General features: G+C 37.3%; 1 protein-coding gene across 1 annotated transcript; it reads left to right on the forward strand.

The window, feature by feature from the left end:
• Positions 1–837: 837 nt before the first annotated feature.
• On the forward strand, positions 838–19,712 carry LOC148822021 (bile salt export pump-like). The gene is made up of 26 exons (XM_088930456.1): positions 838–916; positions 1,004–1,061; positions 4,628–4,869; positions 5,590–5,674; positions 6,397–6,530; positions 7,217–7,388; positions 8,313–8,437; positions 9,001–9,175; positions 9,464–9,577; positions 9,665–9,775; positions 9,940–10,065; positions 10,654–10,857; positions 11,551–11,721; positions 12,453–12,645; positions 12,738–12,819; positions 13,169–13,292; positions 13,888–14,028; positions 14,113–14,217; positions 14,351–14,512; positions 15,029–15,232; positions 15,343–15,581; positions 16,671–16,827; positions 17,896–18,093; positions 18,392–18,598; positions 18,837–18,983; positions 19,242–19,712. Exons 1-26 carry the CDS (start codon positions 897–899, stop codon positions 19,440–19,442), a joined length of 3,897 nt encoding a protein of 1,298 aa, XP_088786582.1. The 5' UTR covers positions 838–896; the 3' UTR covers positions 19,443–19,712.
• The last annotated feature ends 641 nt before the right edge of the window (positions 19,713–20,353 follow it).

The raw sequence follows: 20,353 nt of genomic DNA on the forward strand, positions 1-20,353 counted from the left end.
GTCAGTGTAGTGACAAAAGTGAAATTTTGCAGATACAATAGGTTTCACAAAAATCAATATTAAAGTTTCATAAACCCATATATTGTCTGGAATGCAGCCAAAGAGCAGGTTTTTAGGTCATTAACTCTGATGTTGAAGAATCTATAACTTTATAAAGATGTGACTTACAGGTATTAATGGATAAGATTCCGTGGTGGTGATGTTTTTTTATTTTGAAAGTCAGGGAAAACACCTTACATCTATTTAATGGAAAAGGAGATACTGAGAAAAGTGTAATGTGGGTACAGACAAGAACATTTCCTCACAGAACTATTCTGTTACCACTAATAGTGACACATATGATAGTATATAATTCACTAATTCCTCTGTGTGTCTATTGCAAATTCCACAATACATTTAATGGAGTGGCAGTTTGCTCACCTGCCCTTGGGAAAAATCATGGTAAAAAATAGCTTTAGGATCTCACTATTCCTTATTTTTTAATGGTTTATGAATTGGTAAAGGAGTCTCATTAAAGGATTACGAAATAATAGGTATAGCAAAGTTGTATAGTCTCAATATTAAACACAATAACAAGTCTACAATACATCATATCACAATACTGAATATTGCATATTTGCAATTAATATATAATTAATTATAAAGATAAAAACAGTTTCCTGCTGGACTGATATGTTATGCAGTTCATATACTGTAGATGAAAATATGGAGGCTTATTGATATTTCTTTGTATATTTCTTTCAGATGGTAACACAGTAAGAAGAGGCACTTTGTTCTACACTTCAAGAGGAAACAATAAATTCTGGAATTTCAGTCTTTCACATTATTTGCAATCAATATCATTACCTCTATTTAGAGATATTGCCAGGTTAATTCCTAATTTTTCTTCAGGAGAAATGGACAGAGAGAATGAAAAGTAAGTAGTCTCAGCAGTAAACAAGTCTGATGACCTGGAAAAAGCATGTCACTTGAATTCATGCCTTTTCTTTTTCTCTTTTTTTAGACTTTTACGTCTCGAAAAAAATGGCAAAACGGGGACTGGAATTGGCTTATTTCAGATGGTAATGATTTTTTTTTTCCTGAATATAGAAATCATTTAGTAAAACGTTTCAAAAATGCTCTCTTTTTAAATTTCCATCATACTAAGGAAACAACTTTTTGGAGAAGGGAAGAAAAGTCAACCCTTTAAGACTTTTATGAGAAAAATAATAAACATATATTTGATATTAGATATTTTCTTAACTCTCAGATGTAACATCAACTTCATTGCTTATTTGAAAAAAAAAAACTGTTTCTAACTTACATGGTTGAAAAATTGAAGATTCAATATAGGCAATAGTAAGCAGTAGTAGAGTAGAGTAGAGTGATAGTAAGGAAAAAAGAAAGAAAGGAATAACACAATCTAAAATTAAAAAAGGGAATATTTTGCATGACATAATACAGATTAATTGTTGGTCAACCTTTCCTTTTCTTGCATGAAGATATGTTTTCAAATACAGCTCTGATATTGGAGAAATTGGAAAGACATACTGAGGTGCAAGAAAACTACAATCCTGAATGTAAAACAAGACCTGAAATCATTTTATGTCTGTACCCCAGGTTCATAATCAATCCACTGCTTTGTTTAATTTTCAATATAACATAAAGAGGAAATAGGAAGAATTGCAAGTCTGCTATGGACTGGCTACACATCAGGAAAACATTTAAGACTCACTGATACCTAATGGTTGTGATTACCTTGTGCCCTGACACATAGTGTACCTGTCAGTAGCCATTTCACCCTGCAACTCACATCTGGCAACCCACTGAAGCTCACCAGGTGTGAACCTGCTCAGTACCTGGATGGGAGACCTCCTGGGAAAAACTAAGGTTGCTGCTGGAAGAGGTGTTAGTGGGGCCAGCAGTGGGTGCTCACCCTGCCATCTATGTGGGTTCTAATGCCCCAGTATAGTGGTGGGGACACTATACTGTAAAAAGTTGCCCTCCTTTGTATGAGATGTTAAACTGAACTCCTGACTCTCTGTGGTCATTCAAAATCCCAGAGCATTTCTCGAGAAGTTTAGTGGTGTAACCCCAGTGTCCTGACTAAATTTCCCATGGCCTTTACTAATCATGGCCTCCTAATAATCCCCATCTATGAATTGGCTTCATTACTCTGTTCCCCTCCCACTAATAGTTGATATGTGGTTAGCATTCTGGCTCTGCACATCAGCCAGGTGGATGCTGCACATTGGTGGTGGTGGAGGGGAGTCTCCATTACCTGTAATGCACTTTGAATGGACTGTCCTGGCTATTCTGTATACAGTGCCTTGCGAAAGTATTCGGCCCCCTTGAACTTTTCAACCTTTTGCCACATTTCAGGCTTCAAACATAAAGATATAAATTTTTTATTTTATGTGAAGAATCACCAACAAGTGGGACACAATTGTGAAGTGGAACGAAATCTATTGGATTTTTGAAACTTTTTTAACTAATAAAAAAATGAAAAGTGGGGCGTGCAAAATTATTCGGCCCCTTTACTTTCAGTGCAGCAAACTCACTCCAGAAGTTCAGCGAGGATCTCTGAATGATCCAATGTTGTCCTAAATGACTGATGGTGATAAATAGAATCCACCTGTGTGTAATCAAGTCTCTGTATAAATGCACCTGCTCTGTGATAGTCTCAAGGTTCTGTTGAAAGCGCAGAGAGCATCATGAAGACCAAGGAACACACCAGGCAGGTCCGTAATACTGTTGTGGAGAAGTTTAAAGCCGGATTTGGATACAAAAAGATTTCCCAAGCTTCAAACATCCCAAGGAGTACTGTGCAAGCGATCATCTTGAAATGGAAGGAGTATCAGACCACTGCAAATCTACCAAGACCTGGCCGTCCCTCTAAACTTTCAGCTCAGACAAGGAGAAGACTGATCAGAGATGCAGCCAAGAGGCCCATGATCACTCTGGATGAACTGCAGAGAACTACAGCTGAGGTGGGAGAGTCTGTCCATAGGACAACAATCAGTCTTACACTGCACAAATCTGGCCTTTATGGAAGAGTGGCAAGAAGAAAGCCATTTCTCAAAGATATCCATAAAAAGTCTCGTCTAAAGTTTGCCAAAAGCCACCTGGGAGACACCCCAAACATGTGGAAGAAGGTGCTCTGGTCAGATGAAACCAAAATCGAACTTTTTGGCCACAATGCAAAACGATATGTTTGGCGTAAAAGCAACACAGCTCATCACCCTCAACACACCATCCCCACTGTCAAACATGGTGGTGGCAGCATCATGGTTTGGGCCTGCTTTTCTTCAGCAGGGACAGGGAAGATGGTTAAAATTGAGGGGAAGATGGATGCAGCCAAATACAGGACCATTCTGGATGAAAACCTGTTGGAGTCTGCAAAAGACCTGAAACTGGGACGGAGATTTATCTTCCAACAAGACAATGATCCCAAACATACAGCAAAATCTACAAAGGAATGGTTCACAAATAAACGTATCCAGGTGTTTGAATGGCCAAGTCAAAGTCCAGACCTGAATCCAATCGAGAATCTGTGGAAAGAGCTGAAAACTGCTGTTCACAAACGCTCTCCATCCAACCTCACTGAGCTCGAGCTGTTTTGCAAGGAAGAATGGGCAAGAATTTCAGTCTCTCGATGTGCAAAACTGATAGAGACATACCCCAAGCGACTTGCAGCTGTAATCACAGCAAAAGGTGGCTCTACAAAGTATTAACGCAAGGGGGCTGAATAATTTTGCACGCCCCACTTTTCATTTTTTTATTAGTTAAAAAAGTTTCAAAAATCCAATAGATTTCGTTCCACTTCACAATTGTGTCCCACTTGTTGGTGATTCTTCACATAAAATAAAAAATTTATATCTTTATGTTTGAAGCCTGAAATGTGGCAAAAGGTTGAAAAGTTCAAGGGGGCCGAATACTTTCGCAAGGCACTGTAAGTGTAAATAATAATAAGAATTATTATTATTATTATACCTGAAGTCTGTCGTGATGTCATTGTCCAGCACAAATGTGTAAACAGGTATAAGGTAAAGGCAAAGGTTTATTCCATGCTGAAAGAAAAGAGACACAAAGTTTCAGCTGTGGAGCCTTCTTCAGATGTGTAAAAGCCTACTTCAGCCTGAAGAAGGCTCCAGAGTTAAAACATTGTGTCTTTTTTCTTTTCCTTTCAGCATGAAATAAACCTTTACCTGTTCCTTTGCAGCCTAGGCATGCTGAGACAGCTAGTTACATGAACTATATAGAGTTACGTTATATTTGAAATATTCTATTGACCTATATAACATGTATTTGTTACACACTAGAGGCACTTTCAGGAACATGCAACTGCAATCCTTCTTGAACACCAAACTATTCCCTGAACATTTGATTTGAATTAAATAAACAGGTGGTAAAAGTGTCCTGAGGATATGTTATATGATTTCCCTTAAGTGGATGTCACTGAGTTTTGTATTGTCTCTCAGTCTATTTTGCATTAATTTACTAATTCAAATCTAAACACATAGCACCGGAGCTCCTGTGCCAACATCTTACATATCAATTAGCCTGCTAGGCTAATATCTTAGACATATTTGTGTCTAAGACGATCCTGCATGCTCTGGTACTGATGGTGAGGAACATTCTTTTACAGTTCCGCTATGCAGCATGCACAGACATAATCATGATGTTCATAGGTGGATTGTGTGCTCTGATGCATGGGGCTGCCACTCCTGTCATGCTGGTAGTGTATGGGAGGATGATCAACACGTTTGTGGCATATGAACTGGAAATCCAAGAGCTGAATAGCCCCAATAAAACTTGCACCAACAGTACCATAACCTGGACAAATGGCTCTGTATATGAAGTTGAACTAAACACAACTGTTACCTGTGGGTGAGTAACATTCATGATTAGACTGAATTTGCCTGGAACAAGCTGTCTTTTATCCACAAAAAAATCAAATGGATTATACATTTGATTATCTTTCTGTTCTTTCTCTCATACACAAAATGTCCAATTGACTGTAGACAGTGAATTGTAGTTTAGTTTAGACAGTCTTAAAGTACATTTCTGTCTTTCCCTCATTTACATTCTAGAAATAAAAAAGGTTTCCTTGTAGTTTTTTTGTCTGAAGGTACATTATTTACTTTTTATGACCTCACGGCTGGTACTTGACATTTTTTTCGCAATAAAAGTGGCTAACACTTTGATCTGTTGTATCAGGTATGTCTTTTCACATTTTTTAACATTAAACAAAAGTTTAAATTGTTCATTTCAGTGTTCCAAAGTTGTAACTAGGTAAAAAGTTCATTAGTTTTTTTTGCAGATTGCATATTATAATATGCTAGTTATTTTTTAATTGTGTGACTTATTTTGTAACTTCTCAATGACCTTGAGAAGTGACCCATATTTTTCTTCTTCAGGAAGTGAGTGCATGTGAATTTCTTTCCATACTGTCATTTTTGTATTACTGTAATACAAATACAATTACTGTAATAGGTGGCGTAATTAATTCTGCCAGAATATTCCTCATTTTACAAACCTGCTTTCTACCACTATATATGCTGACTAACACAAGAGCTTTGAAAATCTAAAAATGTAACATTCTTACAGGATTGATATCGAAGCTGAGATGACAATGTTTGCATATTACTATGTTGCTTTTGGATTTGCCGTGTTCTTTCTTAGCTATTTTCAGGTAAGATGTTTTTAGTAATCCCTTGGGATCTACAACAGGGCATAGACTGTTTAAGAAAATATGTTTTCCATATAGAGCACTTATGGAAAAATGCATATAATACATTCCAGATTGTGAAGTATACTCTCATCCTATTATACTTTAGGATTAATTTGTTTATTCTAGATCAAATGGATTAATTGAACTCTGGTAAAAAGAACAAAATATTTGTTTGTTTGGCCATTCACGGCAGTAGATTCAAAACAACACATACTTGTGCCTTATCTACTGTACGCTGTTATTATATCAATGTTATTTTTCAGTGAAAAAGCTTTGCAGATTTAATGAAAAGAATAATTGGAATTTAGTGTTATGTTTAGGATGCCAAATCCTTGTACCACCCTTTCTGTGTAACTGTAGATATAACAGAGATAAAGGAATGTTACAACTGTAATGACTTGTTACATATTGTATGAAGCAAGGCTGGGATGCAGTCACTCTCAAAGATTTGAAGGTTTTGGGGAAAAAAAACAAACTTAATATAGAAACATTCTGAAATTTGGATATATTATATCTAAATACAAAATGATTTAGAAATTGTAGCATTCTTTGGCAGATTTTCATAAAAGAGGGATCAGAAAAAGTTTGCATGCACCCTTATACTGTAAATCCTCAGAATACTGTAGACAGTGCTGTTGTTATACTAACCTATAAAGCAGCTCACATCATCACACATGTTTCAGATTTCCTTCTGGGTAACAGCTGCAGCACGTCAGATACAGTGCATAAGAAAAGCATATTTTCAAAAGATCATGAGAATGGAGATGGGCTGGTTTGACTGCAATTCAGTTGGGGAATTAAACACAAGGATTTCAGAGTAAGTGTGAACAGTAAAGGGCTATAGTTCTTTTTAATGTGTTTTCTGAGGCCCAGCCCATGTACTATGTAGTACTATGTAGCTTTTGCATATTTAAACAAATTTATGCACAGCCTTTCAGCAAACTCTTGAAGACAAACCAACTGTATTTGTTCATACAGTCAAATACTCCAAAAACGTCACTTTCAATAAATTATATGAATCATGCTCTTTGCAAAATGAGACATTTGAAAGCAACAACATTTTAGTTTGAACTAATCTGCAAAATCAATTTGGAACAGGACATACCTGTACTCTGTCTTTTTATTTCCAAAAATGAAATCTCATCATTCAACTCCTGTATTTTATTTTATGTTAAAAAACATTGACACAAATTCAAATTCTAATTCTAGTTCTAAAAAGATCCCTAGCAAAAATAAGCACCATGTGCTTTGTATTATTGTATATTCTTTTTATGTTTTTTATTTGTTTTTATTTGTTTATTGTTTTTTCAGGAAAAACAGAGAATATGGTACCATTTACAATAGTGAACACATCATGTCATGACAGACATGGTATCTAAACAGACTGTATAAATACAACAATAATATAAAAACAGGAAGAAAGGTAGCAATAAAGGAAACCTAATTGTGTATTAATCGACTGAAAAAAGTTCATCCTGTTCACAATGTATTTATTTTTTTCAGTGACATCAATAAAATCAACATTGCTATTGCTGATCAGGTGTCCTTCTTCATTGAGAGAATCTCCACCTTCATCTTTGGGTTCATGGTGGGTTTGATTGGTAGCTGGAAACTGACCCTGGTTATCATAGCAGTCTGCCCTCTAATTGGTTTGGGAGCTGGACTGATGGCAGTGGTAAGCCTGTTTTGAAATGAATTATTCCCACACTGTATACACACCAGTTTTTTATAAATTTTTTGTATCAGCATACAAACATGCTTTGCAGGTCTGTTCTTATGGATATACCGTATGCCTGTGTTTCCTCTATCAAGCACAGACAGAACTGTAATTATTTTTAATTCCTGACTTTACAGACTTTTTCCTGTACATCACTGTTTGTTGCTGAGATGATAATAGTGACAGAACTGGTGAAAGTTGCACACTTTGCCAGACTTCTAAAATATAGAATAACTCGCCTCTCAGTGGATTTTTAAAATGGAAATGAATACATTTTAGGATATGAGAATTTTACTTGGCCTTTTTTAAGCCTTTATGCTTTTCATGTAATGATCAGTTCATTTTTGCTTTCTTTCAATAAAGCTGGAGTAATTATTCACGAAGCTAATCAATCAGCTACAATAAAAATAGTTCACTCCGCTGGTTAGTTCATCTGCTGTCGCTGAGCAAGTGAAACTTTGGATTTTTGATTAATTGATCTATGGCAAACTCAGACCACTTTAATACTGCCTAAATTAATAATAGCTCTTTAAAGAGTGTGCCATTATTTCCTGACATTAAATTGTGATATTCCTTTTCATATAAACAGTGTTTCATTATAAACAGTGTTGTGAACATGCATGGTCTATTAATTAATAGTACCAGCATGAGAATATTAGGTTTTATTCAATGTTTTCATTTAATTTTACACTTTCATCCTGAACTAAAGCTGTGGATCCCAAGACCCTTTCAGGGTGTGAAATAAACACAAGCCATGTCTGTGTCTAAGAGGATAACAAAGGCCAAACTAGCATTTCCTATAAACAAACATTTACTAACAGGAAAATTTCCTTTTCATTACTCTGCCTGTCTGTGAGTTAATTCTGGTGATCTGTGGTGTAGGTTACTGGCAGGCTAATTGGTCGTGAGCTACAGGCCTATGCCAAAGCTGGAGCAGTAGCCGACGAAGTGCTGTCTTCTGTGAGAACAGTGGCAGCGTTTGGGGGCGAGGAGAAAGAAGTGGAGAGGTGGGGTTCTTCACATTTTCGACACGACCTGTATTGAGCGGCACGGGGACATATTGACTGGGCTTTTGTTTGGAGTTCATGAAACTTTGCCTTTAATGTCCTTCTCTTCCATGTGCTATCTGCTTCATTCCCCTCCTTGGAGCCCTTTGTTCAGAGACAAAACATGAAACCTTAAACCAATGTATTTAAAACCAGTGCCAGAAAAGAACAGGTACAATATTCTAGTGTTTCTCAGTATTTTATATACATTTGGACGTGCAGTTTCAAGAAGAGGTGGTGTTCAGCGCCACTGATTCACAGCAGCAGTGTCCTGTGTCCAATTCCATCTTATGGCACCTGTCTGTGTGGAGTCTGCGTGGTCTTCCCGGGATCTGTGTGGGTTTCTGCTAGATACTGCAGTTTACTCTAAAAGGCATGCTGGACAGGTTTGATTAGCTATTCTAAATTGTTCCTGTCAAGGTGGGAGATGTTGGACAAGGGGGTTTAAATAAAACTGCTTGAGTATGATGGATTGAATAGCCTTCTCTCATTGACTGGCTTTCTGATCTTATGTGTTTTAACAGGTATGACAGGAACCTGATTAAGGCACAGAACTGGGGTGTGAAGAAAAATGCAATTATAGGTGTATTTCAAGGTTATTTGTGGTGCATTATCTTCTTCTGCTATGCACTGGCATTTTGGTATGGATCAAAACTTGTTATTGACGCCAGAGAGCTCTCTCCAGGAGGACTCATTCAGGTATAAAATACTCTAAATGTTTGTAGTATTGTAGCATTGTACTGCTATACTGTTTTATATATAAATTATTATTCTTATTAATATATTTTAACATTACATTACAGTGAAGAACTGAAGTAAATTCTTAGAATGAGCTAAAGAGCCTGCTTGACATTTAATCTGCAATTTGCTTTTCATCCATAAGAGGGTGAACTTGCTTTGATGAGTTTAAATGTGCTCTGTAGTTTGTTTTATAAGTTATTCAAAAATTGCAAAGAAATAACCTTTCCCCTTAATTCCCATGCCCAGGTGTTCTTCGGTGTTATGATCGCAGCGATAAACATAGGGCAGGCGTCAACATGCTTAGAGGCCTTTGCTGCTGGACAGGGAGCTGCAAAACTGATCTTTGACACAATTGACAGGGTAAGAAGAATCTAGTACATCTCCTTTTTTTGTAAATTCTGGAACTGATGTCTTTATTCTCATTGCCTTTCCTTTCTATACCCTTAGAGACCCAAGATTGATTGTTTCTCAGAAGAAGGGCACAAATTAGACAAAGTGAAAGGTGACATTCAATTTCATAAAGTCACATTCCACTACCCATCTAGACCAGAAGCAAAGGTGTTTATTTTGCATTTATTACTTCTTTTTATTTGTTAAATTCATATTTCCTTTTCCTTTTAAAATAACCCTTTGAATGTTACGCAGTTCTCGATTTTTTGATAAGGTACTTTACTGACACCCTGACAGAATATTGACATTTTGTTTCTTCTGTCCCTGCTCAGATTTTAGATCAGTTAAGCATACTGGTTAAAAATGGAGAAACTACTGCATGTGTGGGCCCAAGTGGAGCGGGAAAGAGCACAATGGTTCAGCTCATCCAGAGATTCTACAACCCCAGTAAAGGAATGGTACTAAATCAGTAGCCCAGAAAAAAATTGATGTGATACAAGGCAATTCTAGAATTGTTATGTTATGAATTGTTACTTGTTTAAGTTAAAGGAGATAAAAAGGTGTGGATTATATTTGAATCTGCAAATGGACTTGATCAACAGTTCACTTTCTAATTGCTTCTTCCAATTCAGGGTCACAGGGGAGCCAGAGCCTACACCAGCAAGCCACAGGCACAAGGCAGGGTACACACTAAATGGGATGCCAGTCCATCACAGGGCACACATACTTTCACCTAGGGATAACTTTCCTAGAAACCAATTAACCTACCAGTATGCTTTGGACTGTGAAAAGAAATAAGAGCACCTGGAGGAAACCCACCTGCACAAACAAACTCCACACAGATAGCACCCCAGGTCTAGGAATTGAACCCAGGACCCCAGCACTCTAAGGCAGCAATGCCAACTAGTGCACCTTCACACTGCATGCATGCCTTAATCAAAACACATTCTTCTTTCTCATCTTGAAGGCTGACAAATGCATGGAATTCAAAGTAGAAAAGAATCCAAGAGCCCTGTGATAACCCAAAAGGAATTGCTCTCATTCAGGTGACTCTGGATGGCCATGACATACATAGCCTGAATATCCAGTGGCTGCGCTCTCTGATTGGCATAGTGGAACAAGAGCCCGTCCTGTTTGCCACCACCATTGCTGAGAATATTCGCTACGGGAGGGAAGATGCGTCAATGGAAGACATTATGAGAGCAGCCAAGGAGGCCAACGCCTATGATTTTATTATGGATCTACCACAGGTGAATTATCAACGCAGAAAGAATACATCGGTCCTTGAAAGTAACAAAAAGAGAACTGGTCTAGTCTATTGGTAATTGGCATTCCCTTCAAGTTGGAATTTTAAAGCTGTTTTATCCCTTCGGCCATTTTTTAACCCCTTCTTCCAATTCAGGGTCACAGGGGCCCCAGCAAGCACTGGAGTAAATCAGGGTACACCCTGGATGGGACACCAGCCCACCTCAGGGAAGACAGACAATGTTCCCAGAAGCCAATTAATCAACCAGTATGTCTTTGGACTGTAGGAAGTCACCAGAGCACCCAGGGGAAAGCCACACAAAGATGGGGAGAACATACTAACATACAAGCTCCACCCAGATAGCACCCCAGCTCAGGAGCCTCTCCTCCTCTCCCAGTGCTGCAAGACAGCTATGCTGACCACTGTTTCAGACTAACAAATATACCCTACACGTATTTCTGATTCTCAAAAACAATTACATTTAATCATGTTCAGTATTATTCTGCAGCGGTGTACATTGTGCTATTAAACACAATGCTACTGCACAATTCAGAAAAAACGTAGAGTACAGCACTCCTCTGGGTGCTCTGCCTCCAGTTCACCTGTGGCATATTAGAATAAATGCTGTAGAGTCAGAGCAATGAGACTCTTACATATACAACATCAATTCTTATCGTAAATGACTTCTATGACCCAGAAATTTGACACCCTGGTGGGGGAGGGAGGAGGACAGATGAGTGGGGGCCAGAAGCAGAGAATCGCCATCGCTCGAGCTCTTGTGAAGAATCCCAGAATCCTGCTGCTGGACATGGCCACCTCTGCGCTCGACAATGAGAGTGAGGCAGTGGTTCAAGAAGCACTAGACAAGGTCTGTGCTCCTTTGATTCATTCTTCAGGAGCAACAGGCTTGATTTAGTTAGCTTTTACATGAATACTTAGTTGTATTTGAAACAATAAAATGTAAAATTATTGGGAAGAACATTTCAGGAAGGTATGAAGTGTAGCGATTTGAAATAGACATGTAAGACACAGCTTGATAATACAGTTTGATGCAAACGTATCATTGCCAATATGCTCAATCAATCTGGAATTGTAATGAAATCAGTATGAAAGGATAGTGTACTTATCGCTTTGGCATTAAAGTGTCTGGCTGAAAAAATGACAGCACTGGCTGAAGATCAGTGCTGTCACATCCTCCATCACTTTAGAGGAATGAACCAGGGAGGCTGCTACAACAGTGAGGTTGTGATGGAGGATGTGTGGTGCTAGAAGATATTAGCACAGAGTTGTGTGAAACCAGGGAGTTTTTAATATATATAGGAGCGGAAGTGCGACATTTGAATTTTGACCTCCTCCCAAATGTACATAGCGCCATTTGTTTACAAACCCAAAGAACAGGCATTTTATTTTCTAAGTCAATCCTGTTCCCTGTGTTCACATTTACGTAGCATATAAAATATGTGGGAAATTCTTTATTGAGTCTTTAGAAATTTCTATCAGAACCACAATTTCATGAAATGTTTTTTTATTAGTGTTTTTACTTTTTCATTGCCTATGTGCATGATCCCGGTGTTTTTTTATGTAATTGTATTGTTTCAGGCACGGATGGGCAGAACAACTATCACCATATCCCACCGCCTATCAGCCATCAGAAATGCAGATGTGATCTATGAATTCGAGCATGGAAGGGCTGTGGGGAGAGGCACCCACAGTGAACTGTTAGCAAAGAAAGGCATTTATTACACCTTGGTGTCCTTGCAGAACCAAAACTTTAACAATCTGTCAAATAAAAGTACGTTATCACTTTATATATTTAATTAGAGATCATTTCTTTATATTAGACTCTAACAGAAACTTCCTAAAATATTTCCTTTTGTTTTTCAGTTCTCGAACAGGAAAGTGTTAATGAACCACTTGCTGAAAACGGTAGAAGTCTTCGTAAAGCAAGTTATGAATCTTCTAGGAGGTAAGTCGCCTGAGTGTTTACCTTCATTAATGAAAACTTACATGTGCAGTATGAATATGGTGATTGTGCTGTGGAGCAGGTGTATCACAACTCACAATTTTGTGATAAATTACCTGTTAATGTATGAAATAAACAATGCAGGAAGTTTAAAATAAAAATGCCCTGTCCAGATTGAAGAACATTTTCCGATTCAAACCAAGCCTTTTTATTTCCTGAGGGAAATATGTTTGTTTAATTTGAATTCTATATACTGTGACATACTGTATTGCAACAGCCCACTCCTAAAATTGTGTTTGCTGGTGGAAACAGTAATAATTGTATTCTGTTTTTTGCATACTTTTTAAAAAAGAAAATCAATACGTCTCCGATGTCACTCACTGACCAATGTGTATCCCAATGCTGTATCCGGAAATATGGATATCACTGTGTCGGGGGAGTACTGTAGCGGAAAGGAGAGCCAGGAAATGCAAGGGGTATGTGACAAAATTTTATTTTCTTTGATATTTTATATAAAAAACACTTAGCCTTTATTATAAATCAAAGCAAATATCGTTGATTAAATGTTTAAGTCTTCTTAGAACTCTTCTTGCCTTACTCTTCAGAACTGAATAACATAATTAAGTAATAAAAAACAATTTCATTTTTGCGACAGACAGCTAGCTCTCTAATATGTTATAGTAAGCTACAGATGCATCTACTGTGATGTATCATAATATCTGTGATGTCTAAAGAAAAAAAAAATGTCCTGATATACATCTACATTTTGGTATAAAATCATTTCTGTTTCGGTATTGAATACCATTTTTCATTCAGAAGAAGACAGTCAAATGGTAGTGATGCAGTCATGTGGCAAAACTGAAACTCAGGAAAATTGTCATGTGCTCAGGAAAAACTAAAGCATCCCTATGCGAATTTTGAAGAGTCTAAAGGTCTAAAGAGTCTAAAGGTTCCATCATTACATTCAGTCTTCAGTCTGAAGTGCATACAGTACTTCCAAGAAAAGGTATATGTCTTCTGAACAAATGAAAACACAGCTCCCTGTACCTGTTGCTCATTTCTATGTGACAGGAGACAGAACCAGCACCAGTGAGTCGGATTCTGAAGTACAACAAACCCGAATGGCCCTACATGCTGTTGGGTGCTTTTACAGCTGCTCTGAACGGTTGTGTGAACCCAATTTATGCAGTTTTGATGACTCAGATTCTTGGGGTAAGCAACATGAGCCACACATCCTCTTATTCCCTTTCTCTTGGTTTGGCTGTCTTCTGAAAACGAAATCTACTTGCCCTGTAGACATTTGCCAGACCAGACCTGGATGAGCAAAGGGAGCAGGTTAATGGAATTAGCCTGCTTTTTGTCTTTGTTGGTGTTCTAAGTTTCTTCACACAGTTCTTACAGGTACGTCTTTGTTTATGACGTTCAATTCCTATGTTAATGACACACTCTTGACTTCAGAAGCAAATAATTCTACCAGAGTTTTTTCCAGCCTCAATGAATTGTTTTGCTTGCTTTCTCATTCCTCCCACTGAAGGCATATGCTTTTGGTAAATCGGGTGAGCTGCTGACCCGGAGGCTACGCAAGGTGGGATTCCAGGCTATGCTAAGACAGGAGATAGGCTGGTTTGACGATCCCAGGAACAGCCCAGGAACTCTTACTACAAGGCTTGCATCAGATGCTTCAATGATTCAAGGGGTGTGTGTGATGCATTTGTCAATTTTCCAAAAGTCAGTAATTTGATTTACTGTAATAAGCAATGAGAGGAGCCAAGTTCCCGTCCCAATTACCAGCACTGCACTGAGGGATACTGTTGTTGTGTCCTTGAGGAAACCTGTGCAAACTTATTATTTCTGTCAACCCAGCTACTGTATATAAATTAGTTTACCCACAATAGAAAAGTGTACCATCCAGAAGGAGTCTTGTGTTTTCAACATTCATATCACAACTAAAATAGAGATAAGATAAAATAGAGATAAGCTCTGGGTTAGGCTAAAAAAATGTGAACCTTTTGCTTTGAATCCCTTTCTGTTGTTATAAGTATAAAGGATGTCACATTTGGTTGGTTAAGGAAACCCATTGATCAACACAGCATGTGCACCCCTAATCACTAGTTATCACTAGTTATGGGAACGTAATTAATTGTCCTAGGGGACGTATATCAGTCTCTTGTTCTTTGCAATCATATGAACAGAAGTTCCATTTCTTTTGCAGGCTACTGGAACACAGATTGGAATGATGGTTAATGCCTTAACTAATATAGGAGTATCAATTATAATTGCATTCTACTTCAGCTGGAAATTAAGCTTGGTAGTGATTTGCTTTTTGACATTGATTGGGCTGTCTGGAACTTTCCAGGTAAAAATGTTAACACGTTTTGCAAAGGAGGATACAAAAGCGCTAGAGGCTGCCGGCCAGGTAAGCACGCTTATCTTAAAAAGAGCTGCAAGATTCCCATGGGCTTAGCATATTTTCCCTCCTTAATTTTGTCTCAGTATGAAATGTCATTGATTGTCTTTATTTTACAGGTTTCGGGTGAAGCACTAAGCAGCATAAGGACTATTGCTGGGCTGGGTATGGAGAGCAATTTTGTGAAATCGTACGAGAAGCTGCTTGAAGCCCCATTTCGAGTTGCAAAAAAGAAAGCCATTGTCTATGGGATTTGCTTTGCATTTACACAATGCATAGTATTCATGTCGAATGCTGCATCTTTTAGATATGGTGGCTTTCTCGTGAGCAATGGTTTGCATTACATAGTAGTTTTCAGGTATGTTACATGTAGTTTTCATCTTTTTTTTGTCTGTTCTGTTACAACATTGAAAAGCATGGACAGAGGGAATGTCCTTACGAACTGCTTTAGAAGTGTTGCTCTTCAAACAGCTGCACTGCCACCCTGTAACCTGGTCTTGTCAGATCACACCAGGGAAGCAAGGCTGGGATGGGAGACCTCCAAGGAGGACCAGATTGCTACTGCAGGCAATATTGGTCATCCAGCAGGTGGCACTGTTCCCTCTGGACCAGAATTTCCAAAAAAACTAAATGCTTTGATTTAGTGACTGGGGAACATTGTACTCTAGCTCCTGTTATTTGGATGACATGTTAGTCTAAGTACCAGACTATCTGGACATTACAGACCCCATTACACTTTTTGAAAGAGTAAGGGTGCTTATTCAGGTCCCTTGGTGAAACTCTAATCTGGACTTCTTAAGGTTCCAACTGTAATTTAATTGAAAAAAAAATCCAAAACTATTTCACCTGTTTGCTTGATCTGCTAAGTGGGGGGGGGGGGGGGGGGATGGGGAGGGGGTGAAAGACCAGTAATTTTGAACAATTCCAGATATGTTATCTTTCCAATGTAATAAGAAGAAATATTCTACAAAGCTGATTGGTGATGTGGTCACAGGAAGAATATGTCATAAATAACATATTCTTTTACAGTATTTAATTATTGTATTACTTGTATGATAATTATAGATGACTTTATTGGCCATATACAATTTCTTGTATTAGGAATTCTGACTCGTAGTGAATGAACAGCAGCTTAAGAAATATTACACATACTATAAGTGGAAGGTTTGAGGCTGCTATGGTTCATAGAGCTTTCTACTCCAAGAACCATCATGGAATATAATGTTTAAAATATAACTACGCATTATATTTTCATTGTACTCTATAATTATATTATATTATTCACGCTGATGATTGCCAACACAGAGAGCTGTTCAGATATGAACATCTACATGTATAAAATTAATGGAGATTAAATGTTGTTTGTTAATCGTATTTACTCATAAAAATTCATTTTGTGTTTAAAATAGAAACGTTTTTTCAACTTTTTTTGTTGTCATCCCTATAGGGTTATTATAACAGTAATGATCAGTGGAACTGCTCTTAGTGACGTATCCTCCTTCACTCCAGACTATGCTAAGGCTAAAACTGCAGCAGCACAGCTCTTTAAACTTTTTGACCGAGTCCCAAGAATAAAGACAAGCCACGATGTTGGAGAAAAATGGGTGAGACATTCCTCGTGCATCTTTCTTCATTTTGCATGGATCTGTTAGTCAAAACGCTCCCTTACAGCACTGTACCATATTAGATTTAACTTGCAAATGTGGAATAATATCTATATGCCCATGGGAAAGAATGACAACATGTTGTAATTCTGAGTCAGATTCACATAAAATGTGAATAAAGACATATATTGTATAATGTGTAATTCTATACAAATAAACAAACACAATACACATTTTTGGCAGAATGGGACTGAACATTCTTTGTGAGATATCACAAAACAAATAACATATTGGAAGAACTACAAAACTTGCAGATAAGCTATACAATTTGAAGGTTTACCATAACCCTCTTCCTGTAGTTTTACACAAATACTTACAGTGAGGATATTGTTTTATTTTGTGGTCTTGGATTAATGTTTAAAAGTAATCCTGAACACACTGTTTGAATCCTGAAGCTGATTTACTGTACTGTACATCAGGCGAAGAACCTTAAAATATTTGTATATTATTATTACAGGTCATTACTTTAGTGCACAATGCGGGATGCATAAGGGTACTGCATAAAAATGAGTCATGGGCCATTATTCAAATATAGATATTGGGTTACTCCAGAAACATTCACTAGCATTTTTATTTTATAGTAAACGTACCAATGTTCCAAACAAAATAAACAAAACCGCAAATATGATTGTGTCCTTAATTATTCGATTTACAGAGACAGGGTTAAAAATACCCTCCCCTCCCACAGATTGGGTCATATAGATCCTTGTTAGTATGAAGGTCAATCTGAACTATATCAAACTAAGAGAAAAATAGATATTGTGCTATTTGGGTACACACCTGGCCTACCTACTGTAGTGCTATTTTCAGTTGGAGCTATGAGTATAGCTCATCATGATCAGAAAAATAATTAGACGTCAGTTTTAATCTTTCCTCATCAATGAAGCAGACAACTATAAGTAACAAGACTTCTTACCTAAATTAAACAAAACGAGCACATTAAAGAAAAGAATCCCTTTATGATTTATTCCCATCAGATTTTTTAAATGTGTTGCATTCATTTCACAGGACAACTTCAGAGGAGAGCTAGAGTTCGACAACTGCAAGTTCACTTATCCAACCCGTCCTGATATTCAAGTGCTAAAAGGTCTTTCAGTGTCTGTTAAACCAGGACAGACACTGGCATTTGTTGGGAGCAGTGGATGTGGCAAAAGCACAAGTATTCAACTACTGGAACGTTTCTATGACCCAGAAGATGGCAAAGTTGTAAGTCGTCTAATCTTTTTCAACTTATCTTCTGAACTTCAGCTTCACTCAGAAGTTAAAGCTGAAACAAACTACACAAGACCTAAACAAAATAAGCGTGATTCATTGCAAATTGGGATTTTTAAATATATACAATGATGGCATTTCATCGGATTTACTTAGAGGGAGATGAGAGGAGAATTGTGGGTAAGAAATGTTTTGCCATATAGAAGCTGTTGCAGTCTTTTGGTCTACTGAGAACATGTAAGGCAACCATTATGTACTGTATACATGCTTAATCATTTCTTTTCCTTTACAGCTAATAGATGGACATATATCACCAAATGTAAATGTGTCATTTCTGAGATCTCAAATTGGCATAGTTTCCCAAGAGCCTGTGCTGTTTGATTATAGTATTGCAGAAAATATTAAATATGGGGACAACACGCGGGAAATTAGCATGGAAGAAGTAATCACTGCTGCCAGGAAAGCTTATCTTCATGATTTTGTAATGACACTGCCTGATGTAAGTTCTATTTTTATTGCCGTTTTATCACTTGTGCCTGAAGAAAATAAGAAATGTTATTTGAAATAAAAATCAGAGACAGATTGAGATTCAGGTGTGTGCTCATTTATGAGATTCATTTAGAAATTTAATCCCTGTAATTTTTTTTTACCTAAGATAGCTACTAAATACCTGTTTTCCAGACACACAGTAACTTCAAATACATGTTTATATAAGCATATATATATTGTTTCCTCAGAAATATGAAACACAAGTGGGTGCTCAGGGTTCCCAGCTGTCTCGGGGACAGAAGCAGAGAATAGCTCTGGCACGAGCCATCATCAGGAACCCAAGAGTCCTTTTACTGGATGAAGCCACGTCTGCATTAGACACAGAAAGTGAAAAGGTACAGAAATGGTCCATTTTCCACATCTTTTTAAATTCTGTTCTTTTGAAGGTGCATTTTCGCAAACCGAAAAAGGATCGTTAACATTTCTAAATTAAAATGAATTCATTCAAATTTATTTTGACCCTACACGAATCAATAACTGCTGACCTTCTTACTTAAGACATTCCATGCTTGTCAGTTCAGGCTTGCGCATTTCTTTTTTTTCCCAAATATTCACTCAAAGCATGTCTTTTTTGAAAAACAAAATGAATTCAGATTGTCCAGACAGCACTGGATGAAGCTCGGCAGGGACGTACTTGCATCGTCATCGCCCACCGCCTGTCCACAATCCAGAACGCTGACATCATAGCCGTCATGTCTCATGGTGTTATCGTTGAGAAGGGGACGCACGAAGAACTCATGGACAAGAAATCAGCATACTATAGACTGAAAACAACAGGGGCTTCCACCAGCTGATCATTCACTTGTGCCTTGCAGGTTTATTAAAGTTTTTTAACACCTGCACTTATTGGGTGGTAGGAATAAGCCAAGTTATTTTGTGAACAACTGATACTTCACCTTGTTACTATTTATTTTTGAAAGACGTCTCTGTAGGACTGAGAAAAAGTAACTGAGGTGAAAGCTTTGGGTTAAAAAATCTTTTTTTATACAGATCTGAAACATGGTACCCAAGTATGAAACAGCACAGTTTTGCATGTTGCTGGAATTTGTTTCTTTTTAGAATGTATCTAAATAGTTTTATTTCTTATTTATCAAAGTCGCTTTTAGTATCAAACATAGGTATTTTTGGTGAAAAATGATAATTTCCTCTTTAAAATCTCTTGAGTGTTTAATTTCTTGTTTCCACTGCATATTGTATACCAATGTGTGATTAATTAAAGTTAAAATGTTTGATGTTTGTCAAGTCTCAACCTGTTTAAGGTATATGTAGTGAAAATACTAAAATCACAAATGAAAACAAAAGCTTAATATGATGAAAAACTATTAATGAGAAAAAATAAAATAAAGTGCATCACCTTTTTTTTCTCACCTTTGTGTGTGTCTGACAAACACAAAGACTCATCTAGCAAAAGCTCTGCAAAAGCCATTAGAAAGGATTGTTGTTTTTTTCTAGTAATAAGCCTAATAAGTCTTCAATGAACAGGACTTGAGATTCACTCCAAATTATTATTTGTAAAGCCTGAAATAAAACAATTTCTTCTAAAAGCATTGTATGATTCTTTCAAGCTTTGGAATCCTTAGAATGTGTATTTGGTAACAGGTATTTGGTAAGCAAATTTTGTCAACTGTTGAAACCTTGTTAATTTATTTCTTCTCCACTGGCTATTGATACAGTAGCTGACATCCATCTATTTTCTGACCGTTTC

The sequence above is a fragment of the Atractosteus spatula genome, chromosome 13 (assembly GCF_055471065.1).
Source record: "Atractosteus spatula isolate fAtrSpa1 chromosome 13, fAtrSpa1.hap1, whole genome shotgun sequence".
NCBI lineage: Eukaryota > Metazoa > Chordata > Actinopteri > Semionotiformes > Lepisosteidae > Atractosteus > Atractosteus spatula.